The sequence below is a fragment of the Brachyistius frenatus genome, unplaced genomic scaffold (assembly GCF_029030835.1).
Source record: "Brachyistius frenatus isolate BFR_SWC_R1_liver_20210118 unplaced genomic scaffold, ASM2903083v1 Contig_16, whole genome shotgun sequence".
Classification (NCBI taxonomy): Eukaryota; Metazoa; Chordata; class Actinopteri; family Embiotocidae; genus Brachyistius; species Brachyistius frenatus.
In genome coordinates, this window is record NW_027210615.1 from 5,802,860 (window position 1) to 5,815,196 (window position 12,337).

The window sequence follows — 12,337 nt, forward strand, 5'->3', positions numbered from 1 at the left end:
AAACAAACAAAAACATTAGCATCATACATAATCTGTAGTTAATAAAGCCAACTTTGTCTGGTTATAGATTTGGTTTGTGAGTCCAATATCTATTCTTTCTCTTCTTTAAATTTTGGGTTCCACTAAGTCCTGCTGGAAAATATACTCCACTGTGCTCATCAGCCAGTTGCTAACTTTGTCAGCCTGTGTTTAGTTCTGGTCTAGTAGCACATTATGGATTTATCTGAACTTTTTCACTGAAAACAGCTGCCTACTGCATCTGGAAATATGACCGCTGAAAACAGCGAACCAGAGCAGTTGCAGGCTGCAAAATCAAAACATTGAGCAGAAAGACTGCAGTGGGTTTATCACTACACAGTCAAAAAGTGCATTGGTATTAGTATTGGAAAAGTGTGTTTACAAAGAGTACACAATGGCGGAGCTGCGCTTCCTGCAACTATTTATTGACACAGCCTAGCAAACCTCAACACATCATGATTCTGTTTTTCCCAGAGTCTCAACACCAGGTATAATACACTGTCCTTATTGTGTATCTTTTATGTGATTGTCGAAACACAGGCAAGCTGATGATCTAAAGTTTCTATGGGGGTTGAAATACACCTAATTAAAAGGTGTTGTTGATTAAGAGGTGAAGAGCGGAGCTTTGACAGGAAAACACTATGGCTACATTTGTAAATCACTGTTACTCCCAAAAGAAGCCTTCAGTCATTCAGTCTAGCTTGATCCAAGTGAGGTTTCTGGAATTGTGTCACTGCCTGACAGACTTCTGCTAAAGATAACATTTTTGGAAAAGAGCTATGAGGAAAAAGTGACAGAGTAAAAAAAAAAAAAAAGCTCTTGAGAAATTTTCCACAGAAAAGAAGACAGAGTTCCCTGTGTTTCCCATGTTAAATGCTTCAAAATGTTGTTCTATCGTTTCTAATATCACAATCTTCATAATTATCCCAGCACCGATGAAAGTATCTTATCCCCAGAGCTGTTTATTAAAGCTTTAGACACAGAGATCCCCAGCTGCTCATGGAATTGGACTTAAAGTTTAGAAAGCAATCATTTCTGTGAGTTTTTTTTAAGGCCAGTTAATGACTGTCTTGTTCTGTTGAGACACTTTTATCTGTATCAGTGTCTGAGCTGTGTGTCACTCAGTAAATATGTCATTCACAGTAATGTCTGAACTAAAGGCAGAATAAAGGGCGCATTTCCTCCTTCGCATATGCCTAGCACTGACAAGCAACTACCGTGCATTTGTGCTTTTGACTGTTGCCATGACGATCCGAAATAAATGGGAAGTACTGTGAATGCCCAGTAACATTACTCTGTCACTCTTAAATTAACTTCCTCTTTTTCTTGTCTGGCCTTCTCATGGCAGCCTCAGTGTATAACCAGACAGAAGCTGGAACGTCCAGGAATAACAAAGAAAAAAACAATTCTGGATGGTACATTAATGAAAACCATATAAAACGGAGGAATCTACAGCAGCTCAGGTCTAGCAGCTACTGCAGGAATGTGAGGGGGTGTCGGTGTTGTCAAAACAATGACTGAACTGTTTTGGAGTTACCAAGACTTTCAGGCTTTGGTTTTGATGACCAGCAGGAAAAATCGACAAAAGAGGAATGAAATATTCCTTAGCTGGTGCTCTTTTCTCCTTCTTTCAGCTTAACTCTCATGTTCACACAGATTTTAGTCCCCAATGCAACTTTGTGCTCTGACATGTATTTGCTTGTACACAAATAATACCTTGTTCTTCGGAAGCTGTTGCCAGACAGGTAATGGTTAGGTTTTAAGCACAACAAAGCAGTCAATGAACTATTTGAATGCGTGATAGCAGCACACGAAACAGTGGTGGAAAAGATCTCTTAATATACAAGGACATGAACACACGTATACTAAAACAGAACCATTCAGTAGTTGACACAAACCTCACAAACATGAGACACAATCAGCTATCACCTTATTCCAGTATCACTTCTATCATGAAATGTCAACCGTTCGTCCTTTCCGATAAAAATAAAAAAGTTTTAACAATAACGATATAATGTAACTTAAAGTTCACAAATGTAACAGCTTAAAATAATGTCATAAATGTGCAGATTTATTTTTTTATTATCATAATAATAAATATAATTTAGTCACTGAGTTAAGATGAGAGCAGAGGTTCAATTACAAAAAAAACCTACTGGACATCTATTGAAATATGAACTCTTTCATTTTTTGTCCCACAGATTTCTTTGCCTGCACTGCTCCCTAGTGAACGCTGGGTAAAAATGTTTGACACCAGAGCATCGCCACATGGTTGGCAGATGCTCCACGCTTTCTAATGAGCTTACCTTATATAGAATAAGATTATACATTATAATAATGGTTCCCAACCTCGGGATCAAGATCTACCCACGGAGTCACAGAATGATTTTACAACATAAGAAAAGGAAAAAAAAAAAAAACATGTCTGAGGTTATTTTTTCAATTCTTTAGTCGGTGTTTTGTTTTTGTTTTTTCTTGTGAAACCTCTGACACGATCTTCTCACAGAATCACGGTTTTGTTTTTTCGTGTCACTCCATCCACCCACCAGAGGTCTCTTGCCTGGTTCGCCCCAGCTGCAACTACTCTGCGGTCACTACTATTGTTACAGAATGATAAATAAACCTTAAACCTTAAATAATTAACCTTTGTCACAAGTCTTTGTCTCTTAAAGTTAATCTGATGAGTTTTCTAGGCGAGAAGCCTGTGTTTTGTCAGCTTCATACCCTGCATGGACTTTCCACTCAGCCTTTTCCTTGGTATTGTGTTCACATGGCCAGCTACTATTCTTTGCAAGAAGACTTTGCTTTGTGTGCTTTAACAGCTGTGTGTCGTGCATTTAGGTATTTCTGTATTTCTGCTTGCTTGCATATGTAGTCTCTTTTTTTTTTGTCATCCTAAGGACAAAGGACATATCCTCCACACTTCATCAGGCTCCAAAATGAAAAGGTGAGTCAAATCTGCGATTCCAAAAATTGGTGCAGTACTTGGAACCATCAAATACCTTTTGACAGTTCGTGTCCCATAACATCTGTGAAGTAACGGATTGTAGCTCAGCTACTACAGGCTATGCATGTTAGCATTAGCTTAAAGATTAATAGATTTTTTTTTTGCCACCTGCATTAACCTCTGAAAGGTTTCAAGACCATTGCAAACACCTGAATGCATGTGCAAACAATCAAAAGGCCCAAACAGTGTCGTGAAAGCAATCTAACGCTGTACTACTGCCACCTGGTGGAAGTTATTTGCAAGGTCAAAGGTGAAAATATATGTCACCTTTCATCGATCCATCATCTATACCCGCTTTATCCTGAACAGGATCACAGGGGAGCTGGAGCCTATCCCAGCTGACTTAGAGCAAAGGCAGGTACACCCTGGACAGATCTATCACAGGGCCAACATAGAGAGACAGGCAGAAACAAAGACCATTCACGCACTCATTCACAACATTTTTTTTTCTTTTTCAGAATCACCAATGAACCTGACATGCATGTCTTTGGACAGTAGGAGAAAGCTGGAGTACCCACGCAGGCATGGGGAGAACATGGAAACTCCACACAGAAAAGCCCGAGCCGAGGTTCAAACCCAGAACCTTCTTGCTGTGAGGCACCACTGCGCTGCCCTTGGCACTTTTTAATGCATCACAAAACGTATCTAAGCAAATTCCACCTACTCAGGGAGGCACTGGTTCTGGTCTCTGACAGAAAGACAATATCAATAACCCCAGTGAATGGTGCTATATGACGCTCTCCTGGCAGATAAACATAAGAACACTTTTGGGGAGGTTACTTTTGAAATGTAATACGTTACAGATAGTTACTATGTTATAAATGTAACAAGTAATGTAACTATTTTAAATAGTTCATCAAAGGAATATAACTTATTACATCTGATTACTCTTTGTTACGTTTATGTTCACAGCAGGGCAACAAAGCTAAAAAATGTTTTTTTTAAAAAAAGACCTGATAACTAAATTTAAACGAGTATGTGTAAACCTCACAACAGCACTCAACATGAGACTTTAATCAAAAATTATTTAGTGTGACTTGACTTAAAAATTGAAATGTTTTGAATATAACTCAAATCCAAACCAATCACAAGTGTGTAGATTATAACTGAGTGCAGTAAAGGAAAAATATTCCCTTTATCTTTAACCAAATCTACATTCAGTCCACCTGCATGGTGGGTGATGATACTACTATCAACAGGGCTGGGTACTGTTCACAGTTTTTGGAAAGTGGATCCTGAATGACACTTTTAAAATAGTTCTTCATCATATCTGACATCATGGCCAACCACCTTGCTATGCTTGCTTAGCGCATTGCACATTGATTTGAAACCGCAATATTCAGACGTCATTCCTGCACATCTAATTGTTTCTGCTTTGCTTCTTTATTTTTTTATTTTTTTATCTGACTTCCGTGGTAATATTGTGGCTTCCATTGATAAGATGACAAAGATCAACAATGAGATGACCGCTGAACATGTACAGCAGAGACTGCAGGCAGATTTAGATATCTCACTGAGTCTGACCAGCATCTGCCGCGCCCGCAGAAACCTGATGAAAGAGCGCATCAAAGAAACAAGGCTGCAGCAAGTTCTGGAGTGGTTACAGTCTGGGGAGAAATGGCATGATGTGCTGTTTACAGGTGAAACCACGATAACTCTGGAACACTGTGCCAGACGGAGATCCTGCAGAAAGGATCACTGTTGCAGAAGCACAACCCGGACATCCCGTAGATTTGGCGCTATATAAATAAAGTTGAATTAGAGGTCAACATATGGGGATTGATTTCACGATTCGGTGCCGGCCCCGTCGTCATATTTGAGGGAAAAATGGGTAGAAAGTTTTGTGAGAATACTATAATTATAGAACAGGCAGCCATATACATCAGGGAACAACTGGGGTCACATCATCGCTTCTTCCAGAGCAATGATCCAATACACAACGCTGCTGCAGCTTGCATGGCGTCAGAAGGAATCAACTTGGTGAAAACTCCACTGCAGTCACCGGATTTGAATCCCATCGAGCTTGTTTGGGAAAAGATTAAAAACTTCATCAGAAAGGAGGCAAAGCCAGGCACCGCCAAGAAGGAGCTTATCCGAGCCATAGAGGTCTTCTGGGAGAGGAGACTGACCCTCAACCTCTGTAACAGAGAGATTACGGATGTAGCAAGCGTTGTGAGACAAATTTTGAAGAAGAAAGGAGGCAATTGTGGAAAATAACATGTTCAAAAATCCACGCACATTTAGTGTTCCCTTATAACAATATCTCGTTGTATATTGTTATTGTTTTATTTTTATTTTCATCGGGAATAAACACGACACACAAAAAAAAATCTGCTGCGTTTTTTTATTTTTTGTTAACAAGCAGACCTTTATAATAGGACAATAATAACTTAAAGATAAACAAAATAATTTCCAACGGAATTGTTTGTATTTTCTCATACAATCCATATTTAGCCTATGTTAAAAATAAATAACATTCTGAAAATACCCAACTGCAACTCACTGTATGCCCACTTGTTACAGTCCACATGGCCTTTCGCCAGCAATGGAGGACTTAAAGCAATGTCTCAGTCTAACCACAGAAAGGCGTAACAGATTTGTTGTCAGGAGCTGAGGAGGACACAAACTACATTTAAATTTCAACTTTTAATCAACCATTTAATATGTGAATCCTACTTCAAAGACATGTATTAACACATAATCATGGTTTCATTATAATCCTGGCTTTATTGTTTGGCTGCGATGCATTTAGATATAAGTTTTAAAAACAACATATGGTCCAACATTCCCTAACTGTCCATAATGCTCACACAGGAACCCGTTTCTCATACAAAGACAGTCATGGGAATTTATAAAAATTCATCCAAATCAAGTCCGCAAGACGCTGTTTAAGAGTGGTACAGGTTAACCAAAATGGATGTGAGGAATTTATTACTTAACTTGTCCTCTAAAGGCAAGGGCCAACCACATATGCCAATCATAGCCTATGTTACCCTTTAAAAATTGGCCAAACCACAATTGACTGTGTGGTGTGGCTTCTCCGTGACACCAAAATATTCAGCGCTTGTAGAACTGCTAAGCAGAAGTCAAGGCAGCGAGGCGGAATGCAGGGTTACATCACACAGTAAAGACAGCATAGTTTCAAATCCTGGACAATTTATCTGCCAACATGTTCCTTGGTCTTGCCTCCACTTTTTCCCACCCTTTCCTTTCTGTTTTCCATGTTGTGATCAATACAGTGGACACTCAACATCATCAACTTCCTGCTTAATTCCATCTGTAAAAATAGAAATGCCATTCTGTTTACCAAAATGAGAGTTTATCATCATTCATTTCTTCTTAAAGTGCACATTGATTTCAACTACTACTCCTTGTTTACATGAACTGTGTGTAGGTGGTCTGTATGAAAACTGCAAGCTAAAAAAAAACTTCTGTGAAAAGTTGTGGAGAGACCATTGGGTAACTTTCTAGCACAGGACAAGCAACTAGTTTTCAAACAAGGACTTTCAGAGATTGAAGGGCTTTTAACAAGATGTCAGTTGAACTAAGCACTATATAAGTTTTTTTTGTACTCGTCCATAACCTCCTGATAGCTGCTGGTGTTTCACCAGTTGTGTGGACTAGGGAAATGCAACAGAGGGCAACAGGGGTGGGAAATGTCCATCGTGTCTGGTTTGATCACATAACTTTGTCCCGTGCTGATTCTTTAACTTTTAATCTTAAACACATTTAAATCTTCATTAATTAGGGTTTAACTTTTATCCAAACTTTTAAATATAAATGAACCTTTGTTAAATTCAAACCCGTGCCGAACATGTTCACTGAGTACTTATTAAGTCTATATTTCACAGTATCAGAGTTTTTACATGTGGTGTGTTGTGATATATTCCCGCAGTAGTGCACCGGTGATGCGTTTTACATCTCCCACCATTCATTGTTTTTGCCAGAGCTGAAGAGGGAGAATCAGTTGGGACCAAATGAGCGTTTGAGTTTCCAAAGTGGATGCTCCTGATAAGAAATACTCTTGGCATTCAGAGGGTGGATTTGGGAAGAAAAAAACAAAACAGAAAGGAAAGGAATCGACAGTGATCGCTAGCACAGATGGCGACGGGTGTCGTTTTTCTTCATGTTACTGCTCTTGGACAGGTTGTAAAATATTTGGCTGGGAGGGGTCGGCAAAAGTTCCCCACTGTTTAAAGGATTGGGCCGGCATCTCCATACAGTTTTCTTTCTGTCAACAAATCCAAGGAACAGTCTAAAACTAAATTAACCAGTAGGCTACATCTTTCTGTCTTTCTTACTCCTGCTGTCGCACTAACTTGCGAAAACATTGGTCCTTTACTCAAGGTGTAAACATTTCAAAAGAAAAAAAGAAAAAGATGGAGTAATTTTCTAAAACAGCTGGGCAGAAATAGTCCACTTGTCAGCGCTATTTTCAGCGCTGCATTAATACACATTACGTTGATTAGTGAGTATTCACAGCCGGACGGTGTCTGCAGGATTGATTCAAAATAAGTCCACATGTTCATCATAATGAAGGAACATGTCAGCCACTGTGGCTTGTTCATGTATTTTTGATAGTTTTCTTTACAACTATGGGACAGAGGGAAAGGATAAATCAGACTTTATACATACACATGTTAAAAGGGTCATTGGATTGTTGGCTCTGGTCTTTTCATAAGATTTGTTGATAATATGAAAAAAATACTGTTACATCCATTACATGTTAAATCTTCATAGTGCTATTTTTCCCCACAAGGGGGCAGAAAATCTCCAAGACAAACACATAATATTTCCCATCGGTAGTGTCTCATTGTGACATTGCAATAGTCCTCCTATACTTTCAATTCTGTGGGGATCATGCTTAATGAGGTGTAAGTGTAACCAGTGTACACACCCTTGGCTTGGACCTTCGTCCTTAGTTAATCTGTGGCCTGACAAACATGTTATCACCCTGCACATTTACCACACACACACACACACACACACACACACACACACACACACACACACACACACACACACACACACACACACACACACACACACACACACACACACACACACACACACACACAGTGAAGTTGTGGAGTGGTAAGACCCCCCCAGAAATAAAAAAAAAATTGGGCACAACAAAGAGGCCAAAGAGAGAGTAAGACAGGGCTTTCTAGCATAAGGGCATGCTAATGTGTACACACTTCTGTTTTACAACTAAGTGCCGTTGACAGTTGACAATGATAAAAGTCTTCAGTCAAGAATCCTCGGTTAACCAACACTGATGTTGTAGAACCCTGTGCTTAACATCATCTCTGACATCATCACAACTGTGATGGTTCTGTGCTCCTTTGTTTCTGTAGCTTTTGTTTCATCACATTACAATCCCTTCTGTTTCTCTCTCCATCTCCAGATTTGGACTTGGTCTATATTGTCTTGACTGTCCTTCTCAACTCTTCTCTGAAATGTTACTCCTTTCTTTCCTCCTTATCAAAACTTTCATTGAGAAGTCTGTCATTATCCTCATCACTGATCCAGTCTGCCAAGTCTCCTAACAAGTGCTAAGTATTCTTTGATTTACTGGCATTATTGCCAGAAACACTGAATATTAGATTTAGTATATATGTATATATAACCGTTTCTTTTAGTAGCCTCCCATATTTTCTAATCAGATGGAATTTGGATCTTTCCTTTGGCTTTAAAATAAGCTGTGGATAATGGCTCAGTCTTCAAACTACCCTGTGTCTTTCCCCATGCAAAAACTAGCATGTTGGCAGGACCTGGGTTGATTAGAAGGAGTCCATTTCACAGCACGTAAAACCAGGAGGGGGCTTGTTGTAAACACTGTCTGCAGCCTGAGCTCATGTCTGAGACCTTGCCTAAAAGACAGCACTGGTTGTGGGAAAGCAAAAGGAGGGGCTGAGGTCAAGTGGAGAGGGAAATTAATGCACAGGGCTGGTGGAGACGCAGAGATGGAGGAGGGATAGATTGATGATGGGGCATATAGGAAGGGAGAAGAGAAAGGACACCTGGTAGGTTTGTCTGGGGTAAAATGACTGCAACAATAAGACTGGTTTCAGTCTGGAGAGAGAAAAGAAAGACAAGGGAGACACAGAGAGAAAGAAAACAAAATTAGAGGAAAGGGGGAACGTAGAGTCAAGTTGGGAGGAGGGGGGTGGGGGCCTTTGGAGGAGCATCAAGAATTTGCCTTTTAAGGGGTATAGTCTCACTCTTCCAAGCCTTGTGAGTTTCTGCGTAGCAGCCAAAACCCTCAAGGGAAAAGAAATAAACAACAGCAAAGAGACTGTGAGGAAAAGAAACATGAGCAACTCTAATCATTTTAACACTTAGGCAGTATTAAAAATGCAGAGGGCTACTTTTCTTTCATTACTCAGTTTATCTAAATAATGGCAAGAATGCATCTGATGCTCCTTCATGCAACTTCTCACATCTGTGTCATATAGGTATGGATTCTGTGCTGAAAGAGACTTTGTTTCACAACAAACAGGCCATGGCATTGTACGCAAAGGGAATGCTCAGTCCACTCTGAATCACTGACTTGCGCAGCATCCCAACAGCTGCCACTGTTGTGCTTTTCTTAGTTGTTTTCTGGACAATACCAACAATGTGTTGGCAGCACGAAGGAGAGACTGCCTGTATCTGGGAGCAGGAAACAAGGGGGGAGCTGAGGAGGAGAGCTGGGTGGGGGCGAGAACAGAGAGGTAATTGTATATGTAAGAGTGAGGCAACCTTGGCAGAGGGGTAGAAGCAAGAGGAGAATGAAGGAGAAATGGGAATGGGAGAAAGAAGAAGTGGAGAGCTCTTGGGATGGGAGGACTGGGAAAGGAAAATAATAGCAACAAAGGAAGAGAAAAGACAGAGGGAAGAAATAAAGAAGAGCTTCACAGGAAAGACGAATCTTTAAGTGTTGATGTTTGAGTCAGTGGTCTTGAGTCCATAGAAAAGGGAAGGTGTGAGTGTGTTCGACAAAGAAAAACAGAAAGTAAAGCAGGAGACTGAGGTGTGCTTAAGAAAGTTGGGGTGTTTGTGTGAAACAAAGAGGGACAGTGAAAGGGGGTGGAGGCAGAAACAAATTGGGAGTCCACATGTGACTGCAACAGGGCTGAGTTAGAGAGAGAGGTGTTTTTAAAGTCTGTGTCGAAAGGAACAGGGGTGGAGGAGTAGGGGGGCAGAGTGTATCCTCCCCTCTGTCCCCGTAGCAGAGCTGAAGGAGAAGCAGGAAAAAGGAAAAAGGGAAGGGCCTGCATCTCCTCCTTTCCAGCTGACAAAAACAGCTGCCCATTAGCCTGGGACTGGAACCCGTTCAGAGAGGACGTGTGGAAGAAGACATAGAGGGAGGAGGAGGGAGGACAGAGGAGTAAAGAGGAAAAAGTCCCAGGGTCCTGGACCCTGTCAACCTATATGGGTTGCGTCCTGAGCTTGGACTGGTGTGGGGAGGGAGAGGTGAAACCGGTGCTGGTGGTCAGGAACCCGTCTCTGAAGAGGAGTGAGAGTGGCAGGATGAGGCTTATGAAGGTCAGTGTGCATGTGTGTGTGATGAAGCTGTAGTTCAATAACAGTGGCATGCCGATGTTGATATGCACCTCCCAATTGAGATACTGGACATCACATGTCCCAACATGACAGTGTAATAACACAGCTTTAAAAATGTTGACTGCAGCATGGCTCTATTCTGTAATTGGGTTATACTGAAACATCTCAAGAACTGAATGGTTTGATTGATACAGATATTCATGACCTGCTAAGGATGGATCCTAATGTCTTCAGAGATCCTTTGACTTTTCCTCTGGTATTACCATTAGCTTTGTATTTTTGTTTAGAATGCCAAGCAAATTGGTAAAAATGATTATACTGCTTAATTTTCACTTATACACTGAAATATCTCAACAACTGTCGGATAGATATTGGTAATATATGTCTTTAACACTTTGGTTCATGACTGCAAACCTGCACAACCAATAATATTTCCATCAGCCTCAGCTGCACTTTGTGTTTGTGCTAATTAGCAGATATCAGCAAGATAAGAGTGAAAAAGATAAACATTACAGCTACCTGCTAAACATCAGCATGTTGCCATTGTGAGCATGTTAGCATTTACTGTACCTCAGTACAGCCATACTCTAGTCTTACTATTCAACAAAAATTGTTATTTAAAGATATAGGGGGTATAATATACATAATATATTTGTAATCCACAATATTGAGGTAAATAATTTCATGAAATCAACATTATTTTAGCAACACAGTTAAGTTGGAGATGCTCTACTCAAAGCAGTCATTTTCAGATAATACTTTTGACACCTGCTGGGTAAGAGAAGTGTGAGTGTGATAGAAAAGTGAGGCACACCCCTCATTGTTGTTTATTTTGAGCCAAGTTTAATATTATCTTAATATTAATACTAATAAATAATGAATATTTAGTTATATCAGTTTCATGCATATCTGAGAATAGAAAAAGTGATTCTTGACATTGGATTGTTCCATAGTGTGTGTGTGTGTGTGTGTGTGTGTGTGTGTGTGTGTGTGTGTGTGTGTGTGTGTGTGTGTGTGTGTGTGTGTGTGTGTGTGTGTGTGTGTGTGTGTGTGTGTGTGTGTGTGTGTGTGTGTGTGTGTGTGTGTGTGTGTGAGGGTGTCTCTTTTGTTTGGCCTTGTTTTAAAAGATGTGGATGACGATGGCACATCTGTTCAGTTACAAATGTTCTGTTGTGATGCCTCAACACTGCTGGTGAGTTACAATCCTCTATATAGAGGAGGCATCCAGGCTGGCTGCATGGAGGGATCTTTAAGAGAGCATTGACCTCTTCAGCTAGTTTATATCACATTGGATAACATTTTATCCAGTTGTGTGAACTGTCTAAGTATGTTTGTGTGCAATTTTGTTTCTACATGCGTGCATGCAGTCATCCATCTATGCTTGTTTTCCATGAGTGTGTGTGCATGTGTATCTGCATATGTGTGTGAGCTTGCTTGGTCCCAGCGGCTCCATATCAAATGGAGAAAAGCAGTGTGGGAAAGTGGAGCTTTCGGGACTACGTCATGCTGCAGTGACCGACCCCACGACATGGGTGTGGGAACCAGTTAGATTCCAATTACCCTCGCGTAGCAGATGTTGTCTTATCCATTCATGGTCTGTTTTTTAATGAACTTGTTTTTTACTTTTCAATATTTTTAGAGACATGCAGGCATTCATGTGGGTGAGGGTTACTATAGGTTGCTATAGTTCAGATGCAACTATCACTATGAACCTAACAAATATGATTTAAGCCTTTAATGCCTTTATATTCTGGCAAGAGCTGT

The 12,337-nt window shown here is 40.3% G+C and overlaps 1 protein-coding gene across 3 annotated transcripts in view; it reads left to right on the forward strand.

Annotated features, from left to right (window-relative positions):
• The first annotated feature begins 9,751 nt into the window (after positions 1-9,751).
• Positions 9,752-12,337, forward strand: part of tns2a (tensin 2a) — a 55,184-nt gene continuing 52,598 nt past the window's right edge. For all 3 annotated transcript variants that reach the window (XM_069694112.1, XM_069694113.1, XM_069694114.1), the window contains exon 1: positions 9,752-10,555. In XM_069694112.1, coding sequence (XP_069550213.1) covers positions 10,442-10,555 — 114 coding nt within the window. In that variant the 5' untranslated portion in view covers positions 9,752-10,441. The remainder of the gene's footprint in view (positions 10,556-12,337) is intronic.